The sequence below is a fragment of the Tiliqua scincoides genome, chromosome 5 (genome assembly GCF_035046505.1).
Source record: "Tiliqua scincoides isolate rTilSci1 chromosome 5, rTilSci1.hap2, whole genome shotgun sequence".
Taxonomy (NCBI): Eukaryota; Metazoa; Chordata; class Lepidosauria; order Squamata; family Scincidae; genus Tiliqua; species Tiliqua scincoides.
The window spans coordinates 70988871-71012252 of NC_089825.1; the positions used below are offsets into that span (position 1 = coordinate 70988871).

The following is a 23382-nucleotide window of genomic DNA, read 5'->3' on the forward strand; positions in this document are numbered from 1 at the left end:
TTGTTCTCATGAAATTTATTTGCTCAGACTGATGTAGTAGAAAACAGCCACTGTACAAGCAGATATTTCAGAATATAAAAACAAACTAAAAGATCACTATCAGATTTAAAATGGTAGATCATACAGTATTTTTAAATTCACTTAAATATGGTCCAACATTTTTAATGACATTAAGAATTGTTTTACAAGAAGGGGAACAATTACTGTCAAGTTTCAAACAAAGATAGGTGATTAATCATTCGTAATCAAAAGACCAATTTCTGTATTTTTCCTCACTTGCTGGCACAGAACTGCAGGGTCTATGTCCAGTAAAGGCTATATTCAAAAACTAGAACCCATTTTCTTTTTGGGGACAGGGTTGAAATCAAAGTGAGTATAAAAGGTAAATACATTAATCATTCTTTCTTTAACAAAATACACTGATGCTGTCTTACAAACATAATACCTGTTTTACCATTTGTCAGTAAAATAGTAAACAAAGCAACATTTAACAGTTCTTATAAATTAGGAACACTTCAATGCTACTCTCAACAAATATACAAAAATATCAACCTGACCATTTCCTTGTTCTGGTAGAACATATGAGTGTCAATCATCACTATAGACATCCCCTGCAAATGGAAGATGCACTTGACTTCCTGTGACATTGGGGAGTCTTGACAGGTCAGGAAGGCTCTGGATGCGTGACTTTAGTTCTTTCCGTACCTGAGACACTCTGGCTAACTTGCGCTTGTACTCCTGCAAGGCAAGAAGAACTTCACAGAATTTTATTTATCTCCTGCCTCTCATTCATCATAGAACTCAGCAGCATACATGAGGTTCCTAGGCAGTCATCTACTTGGGCACAAACTAGACCTGGACCTGTTTAGTTTCAGTTAGGTGATTGTGTCAAACTCTCCCCCCATCCCCCCATATAGTAGGGATGTTAAACTCTCTTCATACAATGGGCCAAATAGCATTCATGATGCCTGTTGAGGGTCAAAAGTGATGTCATCATGACAAGAAATAAACACTTTTCAATGTGCAAATGATAGAATTAAGAATATGTAAATCTTGATAATATTTTCAAGGTATGGGACAGCCCAATTATTATGTGCGCTGCCCTTTCAGCAGTGACACCTCACCGCAGCTCAGCAGCTGAAGGTGGTGCTGGGAGATCCCAAGGGACAAATCCAGAGCTTCCATGTGCTCCAACTGGTTCACAGGCCTGATATCTGACACCCCTACTATATACACTTTATTCTTGAACACAATGGGACTTATTTTGGGGATATTTAGAGGATATTGCTTTAGAGGAAATATGCATAGGAATTTGCTGTTCATTTCTTGCTCAAAAACTATTCTTTCCCTTAAGATAGAAATACTGGGAAACAAAAGCTACTACAGGCCATATATGAAACAGTGCAGGCCACTTACAGAACTTTCCAGAGCTGTTCTCTGAAGTACAACACTTTTTTCCCACATTTCCTCACGCAAAGGTTTTTTTTCCTTTCCTTTCCTCACGCAAAGGTTTACTCATGATGCAGAGAAGGAGAAATCTATCCCACCCCATTACCTCTTCACCATATGGAACAAGAATCTCACTAGAACCTCTAGTAGAACTGTCTCTCCCCCCCCCCCATGAAATAAATTTATTCAGTTTATTTTATATATTTCAAGCACCTGTTGGACATGCTCTAAGAGGATTTCCTGCCTCAGGCAGGGAGTTGGACTAGATGACCTGTTAGGTCTCTTCCATTTCAGTGATTCTATATCTTAGGATTCATGCCTTCATCTTAGTGCATATACCAGGTGATATAACTACACTACCTGGTGAAGGTTGTTGATTAATGAATAAAGTTAACTGAGGGTGCTACTTTCATTTTACTCCCCACTTCATAACTTTAACAAAGGTTATTACTCCACAAACATGTGGAGTGTGTTTGTCAACTCACAATGAAATACAGTTTAAAAAGTGAGATGATATGCAAAAGTACCTTAATTATCTAAATAAAACCCTGTTTAGTATGGACATGATAGTTAAATTCATGAATTGTTATAATGAGGAAAAAAACCAGACTTTGTAAAACATTTTGTAAAAACCAGACTTTGTAAAACAGACTTTTTAGATTGTGAGCCCTTTTGGGACAGGGAGCCATTCAGTTATTTGATTTTTCTCTGTAAACCGCTTTGTGAACTTTTAGTTGAAAAGCGGTATATAAATACTGTTAATAATAATAATAATAATAACAATAATAACAACAACATGGATGTCACTAATCGTAAGTCACACAAAATATCACAAATGTCTCACAAAGTATCACAAACGGCTAATATTATAATGTCGTTGTACAAATCGATGATAAGGCCACACCTGGAGTATTGTGTCCAGTTCTGGTCACCACATCTCAAAAAGGACATAGTGGAAATGGAAAAGGTGCAACTAAGAGCGACTAAGATGATTGCTGGGCTGGGACACCTTCCTTATGAGAAAAGGCTACAGCATTTTGGCCTCTTCAGCCTAGAAAAGAGATGCCTGAGGGGGGACATGATTGAGACATACAAAATTATGCATGGGAAGGATAGAGAGATGCTCTTTACACTCTCACATAACACCAGAACCAGGGGACACCCACTAAAATTGAGTGTTGGGAGGGTTAGGACAGGCAAAAGAAAATATTTCTTTACTCAGCGTGTGGTCGGTCTGTGGAACTCCTTGCTGCAGGATGTGGTGACGGCATCTGGCCTGGATGCCTTTAAAAGGGGATTGGACAAGTTTCTGGAGGAAAAAATCCATTATGGGTTATAAGCCATGATGCGTATGTGCAACCTCCTGATTTTAGAAATGGGCTATGTCAGAGTGCCAGATGCAAGGGAGGGCACCAGGATGCAGGTCTCTTGTTATCTGGTGTGCTCCCTGGAGCATTTGGTGGGCCGCTGTGAGATACAGGAAGCTGGACTAGATGGGCCTATGGCCTGATCCAGGGGGGGCTGTTCTTATGTTCTTATGTCACAACATCAATGTAATATTGATTGGAAAGTGTGGTAGAACTTCTTTGATTCAGCACACACTTAGAAAGTCTTAGAAAGTCTATGGAGAACACAGGCCAAAACTACAAGGGCAGTTGTCATGTCCTGGAACAAGCTTCTTTATCCCCTCCACAAAGAAGAAGCAGCCATATGTCAGCATTCCTCTTCTTTTGTTCCTAATCACTCTCCTGCCTCCCAAGTGATTGTCTTTCTTTAAGGTCCCATTAGCTTCTTGTTGGAGAAAGTTTGTTTGAACTGCAGTTGTCTCAAACAGCACACTTGCCAAACAAACTTTGTCTGTTTGGCTACTGTGGTCTAGGACCTTAAAGGAGGACAGGCACCTGGGAGCCAGGGGCTCAATGACATCAGCTGCTTCAAAAACAATGTGTGCACACACACAGCAACCTGCAAAACAGGTTACCAGCTGACTGAGCTCACTGGTGGGAACATTCTTCGTGCAGGGGCTAAAGTCACTTGTCCCAGGACATGAGAATGCCTCAATGCAGATGGAGATGTAGTGTGGCCATGGCATTTCACATCTGAGCTGTTTTCAAGTCATTTTTTAAAAACAGCTAAGTGGTACTTTGTTTCAGAATAACCCTCCTATTATCCAGTCTTGAAACTACACCATATCTAACCAAGCATCGCCATGGCAGTCCACTGGTCCACGAGCAGTCCACTGATCACATTCAGCCACCCTCAGGCATGTGCCCAAGACCCTGCCACTTTGTATGCAGCACCCCTCCTTCCCCTTGTCAAAAGATGCTTCATACAAACCACAGCACAAAAAGGGCCAGACATTCTCTGGAAGTCTTTGGACATTAATGGCTGTGGATCTGGCTCCTCAGGTTGATAAAATGTGACACTTGGATTCTACATATTACAACAGTTGTTCCCCAGGTTTTTTTCACTTGTGCTCCCCTTGGCAGCCCATTTCCATAAATTGTACCCCTCGTATTAGCAAAATGTAATTAATATAGTTGCTGTTATTTCAAATGTATATGGTTTCAACTACTGATTCGTATCTAATACATAATGTGATGACCAAAAACTAGCAGTTGGGTGGGGCTTTCACAGCCAGCTAGCTGCCTTTGTTCCTGCCTTGCAAGCCCCACAAAGTATTCTAATACAGATCTGCCTTTCCCATCATTATTCAATTCTTCTTTGAGTACGCCTAAAGGTCCTGGCAAGTTGGGAACCACTGTATTACAACAGACTGCAAGAAACCATCTTATTTCAGAAGTGCTTTGAACTACTTATGAACTGAAACATCAGCCTCATTTACTCCTGTGTACACTTGAATAGGATCAGGCTATAGGTCTCTTAAGTTCAACCTGAATGTTACTTAAAGCACGAAATTTAATTCCACATTTATCTTTTTTTTTTTTTTTTTGAAAAAAGTCTTCAATATTTTCTAATTTAGATACAATCTCCCTTTATGAATTACTGATACACAGTGCTTAGTTTTACTTGATATTTCTTAATTTCTTCTGAATTCAAGGTATTATGTTTGTTACAGAATTCCAAATATTTTTAAAGGATCAGGGTGGCAAAACTCAGGGAAACATCAGACAAGGATAAGATGGGTCACTGTCCTCCCAGTGATTACCTTTCTCACTAGAGGGTTTGACATTCTGATTGTGCTCATTACAAATTCAGAGATTATGCTTCCCGAATTTCGGCATATTATGAAGCTGCTAAAGGCATGAGACTCTTCCCAGAAAAAAAGCCAACCAAGATATCTTGTGGAATGAGCTTAAACAATCAAGGATACTTTTTCTAGGTGCCTAGTGTGAACATCCCTGATGGCTTAATGGCTTTTTGATCCCCTGTTCACATTACACAAGATCATTTATTTGAAGTCAAGAACCACTCTCAAAGATCAAGCTAGGTATGCTGGATTGTGGCTAAGTGCCCAGTACTTTACAGAAGCAATGCTGGTATTTACGGAATAGTGTTCCTCCATGAGATGGAAGATAAATATCTGTGCTGTTTAGTTGAGATTATTAAACATTTGCAATTTGCACAATTTATTGCAGGAGTCTCCAAACTTCAACCCATATGCCACATCTGGTCCACCAATGCATTTTGATTGACCTAATGTGTCCTGTGGCATTAAAATTACAAAGTGCTCTCCTACTCCTTACTGTGCAATCCCACCCTTGGCTGCCATCAGCACAAATTCTGCTGAATGAAGTGACTGCTGGGCTTAGTCACTCTCACTGCAAGCAGCTCTGCAGCTGTAAATACTACAGATATTTTGTGAACATTTTTCTCCTATTGTGGACATTCTTATAATTATGCACAAAGTGTGTATTTTTTTTTTTTTTAAATAACTGAGCTCCTCCAGCCCCACCATAAGGTTGGTGGCTGCAATCCCATTCTCATGTTCCTGGGAATAAGCCCCTTTGACTACTATAGGGTTTACTTCTGAATATACATGCACTGAGTGACTCAAAAATCAGTTTTTACTGTTCTTTTCTTCTGAACTCAGAAAATTAGGCTTTTTGGTGTTCAAAAGAGGGTCATGAATTCCATTTTAAGAAAGAATGTACAATTTAACATGTTTGTATTAGATTCAGATTTCATTTTAAACCAACTTTTTTAAAAATTAAAAGAGCTGGTTAAACACAATTTTTTTTACAGTATTTTTGGAAGTCAATAAACTTCTGTAGTTAAGCTGGCTTAATACAGTCTAATACAATTAAACATGCTTCAAGCCACTACATTTCTATGAGCTCAATCAGTCCACCTTTGTTTTGGATTGTGGCCAATGTTCTCAATACTACATGGGCAATGTGTAGCACTAACAGCCAATATTTTAAGAGCTGTGTTGTTATAGCTGAGAAAAATCTCTACTGACAGCACTCAGCTCTGGTTGGTTAAAAAGGAGATTTCTTTTGTTCATCAAAGGCTGCACTACTTCATGGATTTTTGGTGTGATGGATGTCATATATTTGATATATGCATCATTTATAATCATATACTGCAGTTGTGCAATTATTTATGCAAGGCTATCTCTAGGAGGGCTTAATATGCAAATTATTTTGCAGAACTTTACACAGGTAACAGTGAGAACCTGTCTGCTATGTCTCCACTATGTGTACGCCCTACTTAAATAAAATTCATTATGTAATATCACAGTTGTACAATAGTCATTCTGAAATGAGAAACTAACAAATCTCCCTTGACCACTGTAAGTACTCCTTAGCCACTACCGCTTCTGTAATTTCAGCAGTCATCACCCCCATTTCCTCACATGCACCTTCACAATAAGATGGGCCAGAAAGTTGCTTTAAATGGAGAATAGCAGAATTCTGTGTCATGTTTTTGTGTAGCATCACAAGACATTGCATGAGAACAGACTTTGCTCTTCCAGAATCTAATACAACTTTGTGTTGAGCAGTTTAATTGGATGTTCTAATGACTGGTGTCAGTATAAGGTGCATTGCAAAAGCAGTGTGACTCATTGCTCCAAAGATATTTGGATCAGCCAGTGATGTAGTCAGATGCAATCTGCAATATTTTCATTTCAGAAGCATTTTACTACAAGCTAGTATTGCACTTTGCACTTCAATATTTTATTATTCCAACATGGTAAGCATGAATCTTTAGGCTACAGAATAAGATACATGAAAATCCCTGTTTAACCGGTCAATACCAGTTACAACCAGGGCATCCACCAGGGAGATACAAATGAAAAGTGGGTGGAGGGCACTCTAGGAAAGTCTGTTGAATGCTATGACAAAGTTACAACTCCATCAAGGTCTGAATCAATTCCCGCTTTTGCTTTTTAATTCAATGCCCCAACTTCCTATGGGGGGAAATTGGGTAGACCCGTGCATAAGGTCACACCTTTCTGGTCACCACAGTCGGAAGGTCAACCTCCCTGCTCTTCCATATCCCGACAAACTTGTTGCATGCCACATTCCTGGGGATAAGCGCTTGTGTTGCAAGTTCACTAGCTTGAGCACAACTCCAAGTTAAGAAGTATATTTAGAATACACAAGACAAAAAGGGAAAGGGGTTTAAAGATAAATTATTTTTCTTTTATACTATCATTGTTTGGCAAGGTTAGACAATTCATCAGACTGAAGCAACTGGATCCATTGTGGGAAAGGTTTTTGAAGGGAAAATCAGGCCAGGCTGGGGGGCGGCATGGGTCTATGATTTTGAGGGGGGCTATTCCAAGAGTGTTAAGGGGCATCGCTTAACACGAAATATTAAAATTTTAAAGATTAATATAGATAAAATATTTTAAAAATGCAGATAACAGAAGCCAACTATGTGCTAAATTTGACAAATCTTGGAAAAAAGGGGTACAGAAAAATTTTGATGTTTGGTATTGAATATTTGGATGTTAATTCAATTAATATTTATGAATTGCAGTGTTGAACAATCAGAAGATCCTTAGTGTGTGGGGATTCCCATGGTATTAAGTTAATACTGGTTAATGACTTGTTGAAATATTTACTAACTAGACAACACAGGACAACAATTCAATGGTTCCCAAACTGGTGCGTCACAACCCACCAGCCTGGGAAGCACTGGTCAATGCCACTTTAAGGGGCTGGGAGGGGGGTAGGCAGCAACGTGATCCCCAGGAATTAGTTGAATTAGCACTAAGTTTGCAGGAAACCTGATTGCAAGGTTTAAGAGGGAGATGTTTTAAGCATTTTTAGGCTGGCATTTTGGCAAAATAATTTACTTCCAAGTTAATCTTTCATATGTATATAGCATTGATTACAAAAGTACTTGAAAAGCACAATTTGAAATGGGGCCTACATTTCCCATCTGGCCTGGGCCTATATCCAGCTCTACACAGCCCTGTGTCCAATCACAGATAGACTTCCACTATGAGAGACTCAAACCCTAACAAAAGAATGATCTAGCACGGGATTGCCTCTAGGTCAGCAATTCTTAACCTTTTTTGGATCACAGACTCCTTTGAGAATCTGATGAAAACTATGGATTCCCCTCCAGAAAAATACACATCAAACAAAATGTGTGTACTGTATGTGCATGTATGCACACGCAAATGCCGGGTTCATGGACCCCCTAAAGTTCATCCATGGATCCTAGGTTAAGAACTCATGCTCTGGTTTGTTATGTAATAGGGCAAAGCAAGCAAGAGATGAAAAGATGTACACTGCTACCTCAACTTTAGCTGATGCAAAACAGGGCAACTTATAGATGCAAAGAATCAAAGGAAGGAAAGAAAGTACATAGATAGTTTACCTATCCAACAGAAAAAAAAGTTAGCCTGTGTCAGAAGCAACATCTTCCTCAGGAAGTAACTATTTTATTTACTCAGTTTTAGACAACTTTTCCAAGAGCTCAGTATCTCATTCCTTCTGTCTACATGAGAGCAGTCCAGGCCCCTATGGACCAGAAAGGCCAGTTAATCTTTAAATAGCCTTTTAAAAAGCAGCATCTTTTAAAAAGAGCTAATCTACAAGCATACTCCCATAATATACAAGCCTACATTCTAATTGCTGCATCAGGCTCTGAAAATACTGTTGGATACCCCATGTTAAGCTGAAATATTTTGGAGCCCAATCTTATCCATGTCTACCCAGACGTCCCATGATACCCAATGGGGCTTACTCTCAGATAAGTGTGGGTAGGACTGCACTCTTATAGCCCAATCCTGAGCTGCCCGGTTCCCAGGGCTGCAGCGGCACCGAAAATGGCTGCCGCTGCATCCTGAGCACTACCCAGGCAGTGCCAACAGCTCCTCAGAAGGGGCCCAACACAGAGGGTAAAGCTCCACTGGTCCCTCTTCCCTGCTCCCTCCCCTGGGTATGCCTCCTCCCGTCCTCCCTCCACCTTCCCCTGCTCCAGAACGCCTCCTTCCCGCTTCCCCCCCACCTACCTCTTCACCACCTGGCAGTCCGCGTGACCGCAGAGTGGCAGAGCAGTTGTAGTCTGACGTTGGACCAGAGATGAGGACTGCAGACATGCTTTATGGGCCTACTGTGACAGTGTGCTTCGGTGGTACTCTTCCTTGTGCCGGTCTGGCTCCAAATAGGAGATATTCCAGATGCCCAATTACTTATTGGAGCCTCCACAGGCCTCTCCTGGGCCGGTGACCCACTCTTCCAAAAACCAGAAGATGTTTACCAAGGTTTCTGAGGGCTATTCTGAGGCCACAGATGGCTAGCGAGTGGGTTGCTGGGCCAGGAGAGGCTTCCAGCACCACCAGGAGCATATCATCACAGAGGACACCACCCACAGAGGACAAGGTGTGACACAGTGCTACAAAGTTTGGGAACCCCTGCTGTAATAAATAAATATTCGCAATCTAGAGAAAGAATGCAGGCCCTATACAGCTCTTTATCTCTGTCTTCATCAGATAAGAAAGAGTGAATTAGCTAATGCAGTGGTTCTCAAACTTTTAGCAACGGGATCTACTTTTAGAAGGAGAATCTGTCAGGCCCACCAGAAGTGATGCCATGACCAGAAGCAACATCAACAGGAAGAGTTTTAACAATCCTAGGCTGCAATCCTATCCACTTACCCAGGAATAAATCCCATATGCTCTCATTGTTAGAGGCATATACATAATAGCCTGTTAAAAGTACAGGTGTGTCACATTTCCCCAAATTCAGTCACATCATATGGTAGCATCAAGTTGAATATATTGAAAATAAAATATTGACATGAATGGGGACTCACCTGAAATTGGCTCGCAACCCACCTAGTGGGTCCCAACCTACAGTCTGAGAAACACTGAACTAATGTATAAACATCTTTGCAGGAAAGGGGAAGCTTGGGGGGAAAGGGAGAAAAGACTTTAGTGACTGATGGAAGAAAAAGGCTGCAAATGCATTTATATGCAGTCCTGCTTATAAGTGAAAAAAAGAAGCTGGGGGGAGGAATTACATACAGACTGAAGTCGTGCCGTGCCCTGTCCTGTCCTCCCACCCCCCTGCAAAACAATGAACTAAAGCAAACCTAGCTAATCAACTCCTTTCCTAACAGGCATGTTGAGTGTTACCACAAAAAAGCAGTAAAAAAGTCTGAAGGCATGTCTCAATGCCTTCATAACGGACAGTCCAATTTTAACTAGCGCAGGAACAGTGAGGCCATATGGTTTTCACTGTATCCAGCACTAGTTGGGAGCCAGCTGGAGGTCTCCTCAAGGTAAGGGGATATTTTTCTCCTTACCCTGAGTAATACCCCACCCTGTCCTATGGGTTTACTTGGATCTCCGCTAGTTATTTGGCTGGCAGAAATATGAGCAGGCTGATGTAAAGCTGGCTAATATGGGAGGGGGGTTAGAATACTGTGAAGGCTTGCTCTGACAATCTCAGCCCCTCATGGGCCTGATCCACCATTCTGCCACCACGCAACCCCAAAGCACCCCCAAACCCGCCTCCCGGCATTACCTCCGCCAGCAGCCAGCAGCAAGGATGCAACATCAGCAGGGCAGCACAAGCTTCCCTGCTGGCGATGCCTACTTCCTGGGTGTCATGATGAGCCTTACAGTATGTCTGTGACACTCTCTGCCAACACAGGGACTGTTGTGCTGGTGGTTCTTTGAGTCTTGGACTCTTAGCTAATCTGTTTACATACCAATAGTTAAGAAATAGCTTCTCACAGAGGCTCATGGGTCCAAGCAATGCCTTGAAACTTTAGCTGTGCTTCTATTAAGTTCTACATAGTGAATAAACACCAGAAACCTCCCCAAAGGAAGGAAATTGTGAAAAATGTGACTGAATATGGCTGAATTTGACTCCCAATAATTAATTAGGCGCATTGTACACCAGTATATTCTTAAGCTGATTACTTCTCACCGAAGGGCTTCAATGAAAGTGGATTACAAAGTCTAGTCCCTTACCATAAGAAGTATGACAAAGTTTCATTTTTAATTACAGAGGGACACTCTGCAAACGATTCCAGTGCCTAAGTTTCCCTAAAACAGTGATCTTTGCCCTCCTAGAACATAAAATGGGGTGACTTTTAATACTCTGGAAAGTGAATCTGTCTGAACTGAATGATGTTCTTAATATCATAAAATTAACTCATTACTCAAAAGAATTCTAAAGTGAAAAAACTATTGTTATCCTCTCCTGTGATGCAGAAAAATGGCACCTCTTGAAGTGGTGGTCCCCTCTCAGCAGGGAGAGAACTATCCTTCACTTCAGCGAATTGGATGGGATGAATTGGCATCTTTTCCAGTGGCCATTTGCTTGTGTATATTTTGAATATTTTTTTTATACTTGTGAACCTTTTGGGGACAGGGAACCATTTATTTATTTATTCTGCTATATAAACCATTTTGTGAACTACTTTTTATTGAAAAGCAGCATAAAAATATTCCCAATAATAAAAATGAAAAGCAGAAGCTACCATTTATCTTGGCCAGAAAAAGTACTAGATAAGCATGCATTAAAAAGCTACAAACTACTCATATGCAACACACACACAGAGGAGATGGGAGAGTGTGACCAAAGAGGTTACGCTGAGCACCTGAATGAGTGACAAGCAGATTGTTGTATGTATGCTGCAATTCCATTGGAATACAATGTGCAGGATGTCAGAGCAGAGTTCAGCTTCCATTTTAAAAAAGCATATGACTGTGAAGCATATGGGGGTAACATCTACCAAAATCTTGCACAGCTGCGTACCAGGAAATATATATATATTTTTAGTGGGGTTTTGAGGTACAGATTTAATGTCCAGCATAATTCCTTCCCTATTGCTATGAAAAGCAAAACCAGTGTCACTCTGCAACACACTAAATTTTCCATGTAATTCAAAAAATTTGCACGGCTTCAAATGAAATTTTTCCCCCCTATTCGCAGGAAGGTTATCTTTTCTTGACCCGAATTTGGATAGCTTGGGCAGGAAAGGTTTAACTTTTAAAACAAACTGTATAGTATAGTATGGAATAAATAAGAGAAAAATAATCAAATAGAATCTTCAGGGAATGGAAAATTTGCTATGATTTTAAGCTCTGTTCCAAGCTTAAGAGCAACCATATAGAAGTGCAACAAGGGAAGTGAGTATACATTATTGACATGAAAACATTTACTAGGACAGTATGCAGAACAGTCTGCTTATATTTCACAATTAGAGAGCTGTGTTCAGAATCTACTGAGCATCAAGCAATATATATCTGAATGCTTTGGCAACGTTCTGAGGGCAATTATTTACAATTTTCAATATTAGAACAGTCACTGCAATTAGACTATTTTGGCGCTACTACAGAGTAAGCACAATGCATTTCTTTAATTTGACATGGGGATACTTCTCAGCATGATAGGAAGGAGGTATAAGGAAAGAATAAGTGGGAAAGGAAGTTTGTAGAAGGACAAAAAACAAATTGTTAAAGAACAGGGACTCTTGTTAACAAGTTCTTACTATGAATTAACACAGTGTTCCTCAAACTGTGGGATGCACTGGGTGGGTTATGAGCCAATTTCAGGTAGGTCCCCAACCATTTCAGTGTGTATTTTATTTTTAATGCATTAAACTTGATGCTACTATAGTAAGTGACATTTGGTGGAAATGTTACAGATACAGTGGTTGAAAATGGCTATATACATTTTTAACAAAGATAATGGGGCTTACTCCTAAGTATGGATTGCAGTCTTTTTGAGATGTTTGGGGATTTTTTTTTAAACAGACCAACAACTAGGTTCTTCTTTATTTTAAATAAATTTTAAGTGCATACTTATTGTAACCTTTTAATTTACTTATGTAATTAATTAGATTTGATTTTGTTGTATAAGAAATGTTAAAATTTTCCTTCTTGATGAGGTCATTTCCAGTGGTCACTACAAACTAGAAAGTCATTCTAAAAAGTGAGTCCTGGTGCTAAAAAGTTTAAGAGCCACTGCATTAACATACAAACCTAATAAAAAACAGGACCTATCATTCCTGCTGTTCATAGAAAGGGAAAAAAAATTCATAGCTCTTAGGTTCTCAGTCTGGCTTTGAATAAGGGTCAATGAAATATGCAATGGTCCATTACATGTTTAGTTGAACTTGTACAAAGCCACAGACTGCCAATGAACTTTAAAAGAATTGCATACAACAACTCTGCAGTAATTTCTGTTATAATTAATAATTAAGTTATAAGTAGATTTAGTAATATTTCTTCGTTCTCAAATTTCTTGCAAAGTGAGATACAGGTTGAATTTCGTTATCCGCAAGGTTTCCATTCCCAGAGCTCATGTGGATGGCAAAAATTGAATTAAAGCAAATCCATTTAAAAAACAATGTCTCTCTGCTAGGTGATTTAAAAACAGCCTTGCAGAACTTTGTGATGTAAGATAGTCATTAGGCAGATAATCCATCAATCAGTCTCTCTCCAGGTGCGTAGAAAGGCTTCACTCTAAGCCAGCAACCCCTCGCCTTCACCCAGTGCGCAGCGCTGGGAAGGAAAGCAAAGTGATTATCTTTCACATGCTCAGAAGGAAGTGAAGGGTCACATGCCTTGGAGTGAAGCTGTTCTAAGTGCCTGGAGAATGATTGATGAATTGTCAGTCGGCTGCCCTCTCTTGCATTAACGAAGCTATTGTTAAACAACTTTTTCCTTTAATTTAAAGGACCCTTCTCATCTCGCTGAGATAAAACTGCAGGTAAAAAAATCCTGATAATTGATAATTGAGTTATACCTGCATTTTAATAGTGTAATCCTAAAGAGTGGACCTGTGGTTTTTGCAGGTCTGGCATCCACAGATTTGACTCACCATGGATGCTAGTGGATACCGGCATCCAAATTTAAAACCCCTTAAAAACAAAAAAGTGACACATTCTGAGGTGAGTATGGGAGAAGACAGGAACCACCACGACCCGAAAGTGGGTCTTTCAGTCCTAAAAACAGCTCTACAGTCTTGTAAACCACACAGATTGGCTGAGAAAAGGTAAAAAAAAATTGGATTTTGGCACTTTTTAAAGGGAATTTAATTTAAACCCCAGTATCTGCAAATTCCATATCTGCAAGAAGGGGTCATTTTGCTTGATCTTATTTACTTAGAAGTTTCATTGTATTCAGTGGGGTTCACTCCCTAGAGAAATGTGTATAGGATTGCAGCATTAAAGTATTTAAAGCTATATCTAAGGAGAAAAATGTGCAAGCTCTGGGTAATTGTCTTGTGTCCATTTCAGTCACTCCATACTCCCTGTCCCTACCACACACTTTTCTCCAGTTCTTCTCTGAGCCACTCAACTTCTTACAGCCCATGACAAGATACTGATTGCAACATTCCAAAAAGGAAAAAAAAGTATACCACATACAAAAAATATATGCAGTAATCACACTACCTAACCTCGACACAACAGTTGCATTCTCTTACAGTTGTGTTCTGCACAAATGCATTCAAGTCCTATCATGCCAAGTTTACATGCAAGGGATGAATTTTTTCTATAATATCTGTAAGCTACGTAGTTTTCAGGATTCTGTCAAACCCCAGGGCAGATGAATCCAGACATGGTCTTGTTCAGTACTGTTTCTCACTGAATTCTATGGAACAAAAGTAAACACACTGCAGCATGACAGACAGCTGAAAGGGAGGGAAAAAAAACCCTGATTTTTAACCCCAGGTACTGAACCCTGATTTTTAACCCCAGGTACTGAAGCCATCACACACATTTAGCCTCCAGCCCAATATGCCCCATGTGTAATCTATTAGCTTATAGCTGTACGGTTATTCTTCATATTTTTCCAAATAATATGCTATACTTGGGAGACAACACAGCAAGGACAAAACTGTCCACCATCCTTGATAGAGGGCAATTCTACACATGCACATAGAGATCCTACAGGAGTGCATAATGAGTTTGTGCACTCTGCACCCATCCACCCTCAGACCCAAGGTTCCTGCAATGTACACTTTGCCAGGGTTATCTTTTATGTATAAAATAGCCAGTGCCCAACACCGTAATGACTAAAAAATGGGACACAGGATGGCATCACACATCTGGATCAAAGTTGTGCATAGGAGTTGGCTCAGTTCCCAGCGACCCATATGGAGTTTTATGTGATAATGTAAGCCAACTTCAATCTAGAACAGGCATCAGATCTGTAGTTCGGAGAAAGCTCTCCCTGGAATGAATGGAGCTTACTATTGCACCGCACTGCCTCTTATATTTTGTCCCAACCAATCTTTTTCCAAAGTCACACCAGACAGCCACTTCCAGTGGCTGTCACACTAGACACACCAGACAGCTGACTGTTGCCCCAGCAGGCTCTGTGCCCAACATCAGGGCAGAAACAGCTGGCCAGAGTGACTTTGGAAGAAGACTGGGGCAAAAGCAGCAGTGCAGTGGAACAGTAAGCTCTGTTCACACTGGAGAGGGCTTTTCCAGTGCACAGTGGACTCGAGTCTGAAGACTGTTGATTTAGGACACAAAACCTTCTTTGTTGCCAGTATCAGAGGGATAGAATGGATTTAGCTACCACCCCAATGAGGCAGGACAAGACCAGCTTTTCTTCAGGATTGGGGTGTGGAAAGCAGATATGGGAAAAAACTAGATCTGTCCCTTATCTACAAGTTCCAACATGCCAAGGAACTGAATCAAGGACAAACACATGAAAATATGGACTGGTTCAATTCTCAGTGTCTCCCATGAGTCCTGTTAAGAACAAGCTAACTGGCTACAATCTATGACCAAAACTGAGAGGGGGCAAAATATCTCATGTAGACCAACCCACAGACACTGGGGTCATCACAGAGAGGTTAAGTCCCACTTTTAAAAAAACAAAACAACCCTTTTAAGTTCTATGGAACAACAGAAAAATGTCACAATAAAGACTCTGAAAGACAAAGCTACTCTCCCCCATAGTTACAATGGGCAGATATAGATCCTATCCCACAAAATGCCTGCAGGTACAGTATTACATGGCAACACTTGTTTCACTCAGGCTAACATGAGAAGGCCAAACTTCACGAACGGCCCAATCTTAAGTAAGGGTTGCACTGGCAGAATGTGTGTTTTGCTGGTGGACGGTGCCAGCAGTGCCAGTAGAAAGGCCGGTGCCAGCAACCTTCCAGATGCCTGCTAGAGCAGATAGGTCTGCCAAAGGGGGGGGAGGGAGAGAGAGAGAGAGAGAGCGTGGAACAGGGTGGGAAGAAGATAGTGAGTGAATCGGGGTAGGATTGGCAGTGCTGGTGCATACTGTAGCCTATCCCACTTCCCAGGCCTGATCCACTGACACGGATCTACTCAGACTTGTGGCAGTAACATTGATGGAACAGATCCTAGTTGGCCCACTGCAGCTGTTGGGGCTTTCCCCAGAGCAAGGGGACAAATATCCTCCAGCAGCCAAAATTCCCCTACGGGATGCAGCAGAGCTCACACTGCACCATCACATGGGAATTTAGGGGCCAAGCCTACCCAACTTTCCAATGCTGGTGCAGCCATGCAGGTGGTATACGCACTACATCCTGTGGTAGAGGGGCAATCACGAATGTCTCCTCAAGGTAAGAGAACATTTGTGCTGAAATGTTGAATAGGATTAGGCCCTTAGTGACATCAAAAACTGTGCTGTAAGCACAAATGCATCTCACATACTGGCGTGCCTGCATTATGCAAGCCAAAACTTGCATGAAAATTCTTTTCCACAGGTTCAAGTTGCACAAGAATGACTTCATAATTTGCTATTCACACAGGGCCCAAATCCAACAGGGTAAGAACAATTAAGCTAATTGACACGTCATTCTGTTTGATTAGGACCATGATAAATTGCAAATATGTAGAATAAGCAAGAAAGCTAGCATCAATTACAACACTCTCACCATTTCAGATATATACAGCACAATGTGTACTTGGAAAAGCCAAAGGTGACTTGTGATGTGCAAATGAGAGCCAATTTATACGACTGTACATAATAAGATAATGACAGTATCACAAAATAGTTTGATTGCATGACATGATGCAACTTTCTAGACAGGGAAGGGTTATCTTGCTCTTTATTTTTTTGCACAATGTATAATTTATTGAATTTAACATCACCCAAGATGTCATGAGGGCTTAGAAAGGATTAGTCAAATTCATGAAAGATGGGTAAGTCAGTGGGCTGTTAAACATGGCAACTAAAAGGACCCTTTCAACAACTGTTCAGAGGCAGTGTGCCTCTAAATATCAGACATTGGGATAAAAGGTGTTTACTGTCCTCATGCTGTGTTTGTAATTTTCCCAGAGGAAGCTGGCTGTCCATTATTGACAAAAGAGTGCTGAGTTAAAGGGGCAGTCAGAGGTGTTCTTACATTCTTATGCAATAAGCTATCGCTGATATACTCAACAACTGCAGCAAGTTCATAATGTGGTCACCTTCTCACTTCAACTATCACACATCCCAGATACTGTATTAAAAAAAACTTATATTCTAGATTCAAGTTCATAAATCTCAAGATACACCATTTAAATTCTGAACAGTTTTATCCTATCCAGAATGCCTGAGAAGTGGGCTATTTAAATTTTAGCAGAAAAAAAAAATTATCTTCAGAAAAAATAAGAACAAAGAACAAATACTACACTGGAAGCTATGTGGTCTGCTTTTGATATTCCTTTTTTTTAAAAGCTGGTGTTTGCAACAAAGAGCAAAGCATGATCAAAACGTTATTTGCAACAGTTGCTGAGCAACTGCATGTTTCCTTCAACTGTTTCTTCAACATGGAGCATGTTTCTTCAATTTTCAAGAACAGAAGACAAAACAAGATTTTGATCTGAATTTTATTTTTATCAGGATGCATTATTAATGGCAGGCACCACCAGAGGAAGATAACGTCCATGTTCCTCATCTGAAACAAAAGCTAGATAGATGTTAAAAAAGTCCTACTACAAAAACCGTAAGATACTACTTACCCATATAGAGATTAGAAGAAATCAATAAATGTTGGCTTCTGCTGCAAACTACCAAGTAAGGAATTAGTACCTTACGGTACAATACTTTTAAAACATTCACTGTGTACTCTACATTTAATTTTAAGCTATGTAGGGCCCAATCCTATTCTTCCCCCCTGCTGGTACAGTCAGTGTGGGGAGTGGATCAGGGAACTTTGGAGGGGAGAGAAGATTTAAATCCCCTTACACCTCGGTAAACCTCCCATTCAGCAATGGGTCTCCTCAGACTCCCACCATAGACCTGGTGCAAGTCCAGGAAAAGGAAGGGGCTGGGGAGGTTGCTCACAGAGGGGATAGGATCTGGTGTGAGCCATTGCCAGCAGATCCACCTCCTCTTGCAGTTTTCCCAACCTGTTGTGCCCCTCCCTGCCTCCCCCACAGCCTTACATTACTCGACAGGCACTTCAATAACTACCATAAGGCAGTTCACACTGATGGAACACTAGTTCCGCCATTGCAAAGAGCCCACAGGATTGGGCTTTTAGTAAAGTTAGACTTTCATGTCAGAAGGCTAAATTAAGCCTGTAAAGATAACAGGTAATTCATATCAATGCTTTCATGCACACACGCATGCACACACCTCCAATCTATGATAACCTACAAAATGAAGGTTAAGGGCATCTTTACATAGAAGCATTACACATGCATGCAGGTAGCTACCTTTCATTAAGCAGCATTCAGTACCTAACCACAGCCAACAATTTTAACCAAAGATAAAGCACTTGAAACTGCCAACCAAGTGTGTGGGAGTATTGAATAGACTAGTCACACACTTCTAAGGGAAGAAAACAAATTATTATTTCCCATTTTATCAACCCGCTTCACTGAGCTATGAAACTCAATAAGTCATATGAGTTTCCTTTCACATACCCCAAACACATGTCCTGCTTAAGGGGCAATTCACCCAAAATGTACTTACGGAGATTAACAGCCCAATTCTAACCAACTTTCCAGTATCAATGCAGCCCAGTATCAATCAGTGCCCCTCCCACTGCAGGATGCAGTATATGCCCTGTTGATATGGCTGCATTGGAACAAGAAAGTTATATTGGGCTTTAAGTCTAAGAAGACTACAACTGAAAGTCCACCATTCTTCTTCCTATTCTAAAAACAAATGCACAAAAGGTGACTGATAGTATCCAATGTTGTAATGTGACCAAAATATCATCTGAGGTTTAGGAAATGTCCACAAAATCAAAATAAAAGTGAGACTGTAATATTACAACAATGAGCAGGCTTTATTCAGCCTCCTCCAGCTGGTTTGCTCTGCCAATGTTCCTTTCTGGTATCCAGTACCAATTGCATTTTTTACTAACTTATTTGGTTTTTTTCCTGTTTGACATTTTAAATTTTCTGATTATAAGTGGTCTATTTGGAGAAAGAAAAGGTATGCATTTTGTTTTTGTTTGTTTGTTTTTTTAAAATGAATACAGTGAGGGAGATTCTCCTATTCACCTAATAGAAAGAAAGGAGGGAAAGAAGATCTATTATACTCTATGGAGAGAAAGCTTAAGACAGTTAAACATTTTAGTAAAGAGGAGCCAAGCAGGACTACCATAACAAAGTTACGCACTTCCAATGTTTGCTCTTTCTCTGTGAGGATTTCTTTTTGGCATCGCAGAAAATCTGACAACATCCGAGTCAGCTGCTTCCTATCATCAATTTCAGCCGCCAACCTGCCATTGTAATCTGCCAGCAACATACATGCATCATCTACCATTTTGGACAGTTGCTCTCCAGATTCTTTATCTGGAAAGTAAAAAAAACCAATTTAATCCACCACATCATAAAAATTTTTTCACAAGCCTTAATATTCCATCACTTGTATTATTGCACAGCTTACCAGTAATCCTGTCAAGCAATGACACATCTTGAACTTCCACAGGTAATGAGGCTATCCTTTGATGAACAGCTGCATCACCAGAGGCTGCATTTTCTAGTTCTTGTAATGCTCTAATGAGATCTGCAGTCTGAAAAATGTGCATAACTTCAGAACGCAATCAGGTACCAACGTGTAAGGCAACAATGCCAGTCAAGAATGTACAGAACTAAGTCTGATTTTTAGCTACTTCTCTAACCCTTAACAAATCCTGGTTGTCATGCTGTCTAGAAATTTTGCTGTGATTCCTATGAAATGGCTGGTTTTTTCTGTCTTTTTGTTCTGCTTAAAAAAAACTGGGGGAATGATGACAACAGCAGCTGTTTGGGTGGCCACCTGCATTGGAACGACTCTCAATATACTATTTTGCAAGTGACCATTCCACCCTATGGAGGGTACTGTTATCAGAATGACTATCAGAACTGCCCTTCTTAAAATCCTTCTTGGTTCACAGGGCTTCAGCAATCTGCAATGCTTTCCTTACTTTACAATGCATGCATTTTTACCAAGATGTTGAAGATTTACTGAGTCTCTATTGGAAAATTACCTTGCTTTTTTTAAAAAAAGTCATCTTTTGGCAGGTTACAGGAAAAGAAGGGCACCTAGGGCTTCCCAGGAGGCAGGCATGCCGGCTGGAGAACTGAGCTAGAAGCAAAGGTGACTTAGGGTTCAATCCTATGGGCCTCTGCGCTGGCGGTATGGGGGCACTGGGTGTTGCAAATGCTGTAAAGCATGTGTGCAGTACCCTTTTAATAAGCTGCATTGATGGGGATGCCTGAGTTGCCCTGCCAGTGCCACTGTGGAAGGCCCGGTTGCTGTTGGCGACCAGGTAAGTGCTGGGTGGCGCAGGGGTATGGGGTAGGTGGTGGGATTTAGTCAGCACAGACTCGAGTAGCCCCATTGCAGGGGCTGGGAATTTATTTGGGGTAAGGGGATGATTGTTGTGTGTCCCCCAGGAGACCTCTGGCAGTTTTCCTGGCCCCGAAGGATACAGCAGTGGCCATTTCGGTGCTGCTATAGCCTGCAGCACCAGGAAGCACAGGATTGGGCTGCCTGACTGGTGGACAGGCTCAGCTGCTGCCTAAATGGCACACTCACTATAATCCTTCATTTTCGTAAGGATTCTCTAATTTGGTGGGTGAACAGGGAGGGAGCTAGGTGTTGCCTGCACATCACAAGCACTTTGCAATAGGTAAGGGAAGAAAAGAAAATACAGTCTCATTATGACCCTGGTCTCTATTCCAGACAGTTTTGAACTATTTATTTAGGGCTGGTCTAATGTAATATTTTGCTGATTTTTTAAATCTCTCTCTCTAGACAGACAGCTGGGAGACAAAATCTATCTGTCTTGGCTCCTAGAACAAAAGCAACTCTGTGAAACCCTACTCTAACCCAAGACATTAAATTTCATAGCAAAATAAAACCAAGTTCTTATAAATTTGGGAGAACCCTCCTCCATGAGGAGCCTATTTTTCTTACATTTACTCCATGGTAATCATTAACAAAGCACTCCTGTAAAGGAGAAAGTTACATCAGAAGATGACCTTATATCTGACTTGCCACTGTGATCCACAAATATTTATTTGAAAACTTCTCAATTTTCAATGCTATATTCTCCTCTTGCTTAGGATATCAGTCTAAAGAAGTTTGCCACTTTTGTTCAAATGTTATCTAGCAACTAAATGTTATCTATAAGACTGCGTCAACTGATACATTTACAAAGACAAACATGATTTCTCATGTGAATTGCAAACACGTATACATTATCGGGAGGGGGGGGTTCCGTTACAGAAACTCCTGTGGATAAGGAAAACAGCAGATAATTCAATCCACAGTTTTCCAATCAACCCCAAGCCTCCAAGTCCAACCAGAGTTATGATGATGCTGTGCTCTGGTCGGGTCCACAGGCTTTCTGAAGTCCACCAAAAACCAGAAATTGCATTTCTTAGAAAACCCGAAGTCACGTTTAAAGGCCTCAGGTCTTCATTCTGAAGCCCACAGAGTCCCGGGTGGACACACACCTCCAGACCTGAGTGAAGCACAGCTCCGGTTTGACTCAGAGAGCTTGGGGGTCCACAGATGATCAAATCCACAGATGCCAAACCTGAAGATAACGCAAGCCCCTGTACAGTCGTGCACCACTTAACTACGGGGATCGGGACCATGATCCCCATTGTCAAGCAGTGCTTGACGCAATGCAATCCCTCTGCAGGGATGTTCCGCTTCCCTCCGGAAGGTCGTCTGAGCCTCCCACAGGCAGTGCACGTCAGCGCTGCCTCTGCAAGGCTCAGACTGAGGGAAATCGCATCTCTCATGTGACTTCCAGTTTCACTGAGGAAAGTGAGAGGAGCAGAACTCCCCTCACGTTTGGAGGGTGAGGGTTTGTGCCCCCAACAACCACGTGACCACAAGTCATGTGGTCATCAGATATGCGATTCCAGCATAAGCCAGTACGCCACTAAGTGGTGCACACCTGTATATTTATATTGCCCTATATATTTAAATTTTAAAGTCTCAGGTATTGGATGAGGTAGAAATTAACCTTTGTCAATATGTGTAGATCTAATTCAGCGTTTCTCAAACTGTGTATGATCTAATTCACCTGTTTCTCACCAGGTGGGTCATGAGCCAGTTTCAGGTGGGTCCCTATTCATTTCAATATTCTATTTTTAATATATTAGACTTGATGGTACCATGGTATGTGACTGCATTTGGGGAAATGTTACAGATCTGTACTTTTAACAGGTTACTATCTATGTGCTTTTAACAATGATAGTCAATGGGACTTACTCCTGGGTAAGTGTGGGTAGGACTGCAGCCTGGAACTGTTAAAAATTCTCCTGTTTGATTATGTCACTTCCGGAGATGACATTACTTCTGGTAGGTCCTGACAGATTCTCATTCTAAAAAGTGGGTCCTAGTGCCAGAAGTTTGAGAACCACTGACCTAAATGATCTAATCTCAAGGTCTGGACACGTTCCTGTAAAATATAAATTAGCCAGATGCACCCCACTGTGACAAATACAGGAAACATTCCATCTACCATGGTTAGCTTTAAGGCCAGAGAACACATTATTCACTGTCAGCCTTCAAAGATAAGCTACTGGAGGAAACAGATACACTAACGGAACAAAGAAGTTACTGCAGGATACTTTTTGAGTGAAAGATTCTCACCATAGTTGAGTAATGTACATACAGATACTCCCTTTAGACAAACAGTTCATCAAAAAAATACAAATCTGCAAAATGTGAAAATAGTTTACTGTTAAGTATCAAAGATTTAGAAGTACAACTGCAGAATATTTTTACCTGTGGAGGATCACAGGGAGAACTCTGTGGGGAGCAGCTATCTTCAACTTTTATCTGTTCATATGTGCGCTTTCTTGCATTTCTCTCACCATCTAGAAGTTAGAGAGTAAGTTTAGAGATCTAAAAATCAGTTCGGAAAGTATATGAACCATAAGAACTAAGGTTGCGTATAGCTGAAATTTACTTACACAAGGCCTGCCTAAGCTGATCCAAAACATCATTTTCATAAACAGATCTTTCTTCCCAAATAGAGAGCACTCGGCCAAGATGCTTCTTACAACTCTCATCAGTCTCACTGTGATGGAAAGAAAAAAGCAAATTTACCA

At 40.8% G+C, this 23382-nt stretch overlaps 1 protein-coding gene across 3 annotated transcripts in view; it reads right to left on the reverse strand.

Moving 5' to 3' along the window:
* Positions 1-23382, reverse strand: part of RPRD1A (regulation of nuclear pre-mRNA domain containing 1A) — a 37208-nt gene continuing 13826 nt past the window's right edge. The window contains exons 3-7 of one of the 3 annotated variants that reach the window (XM_066631423.1): positions 23245-23351; positions 23057-23148; positions 19712-19838; positions 19442-19617; positions 1-738 (exon numbers count right to left, since the gene is read on the reverse strand). In XM_066631423.1, coding sequence (XP_066487520.1) covers positions 589-738; positions 19442-19617; positions 19712-19838; positions 23057-23148; positions 23245-23351 — 652 coding nt within the window. In that variant the 3' untranslated portion in view covers positions 1-588. Of the gene's footprint in view, positions 739-17481; positions 17778-19441; positions 19618-19711; positions 19839-23056; positions 23149-23244; positions 23352-23382 lie in introns of those variants that run through there. The other 2 variants (XM_066631422.1, XM_066631421.1) reach the window with 2 other exon arrangements.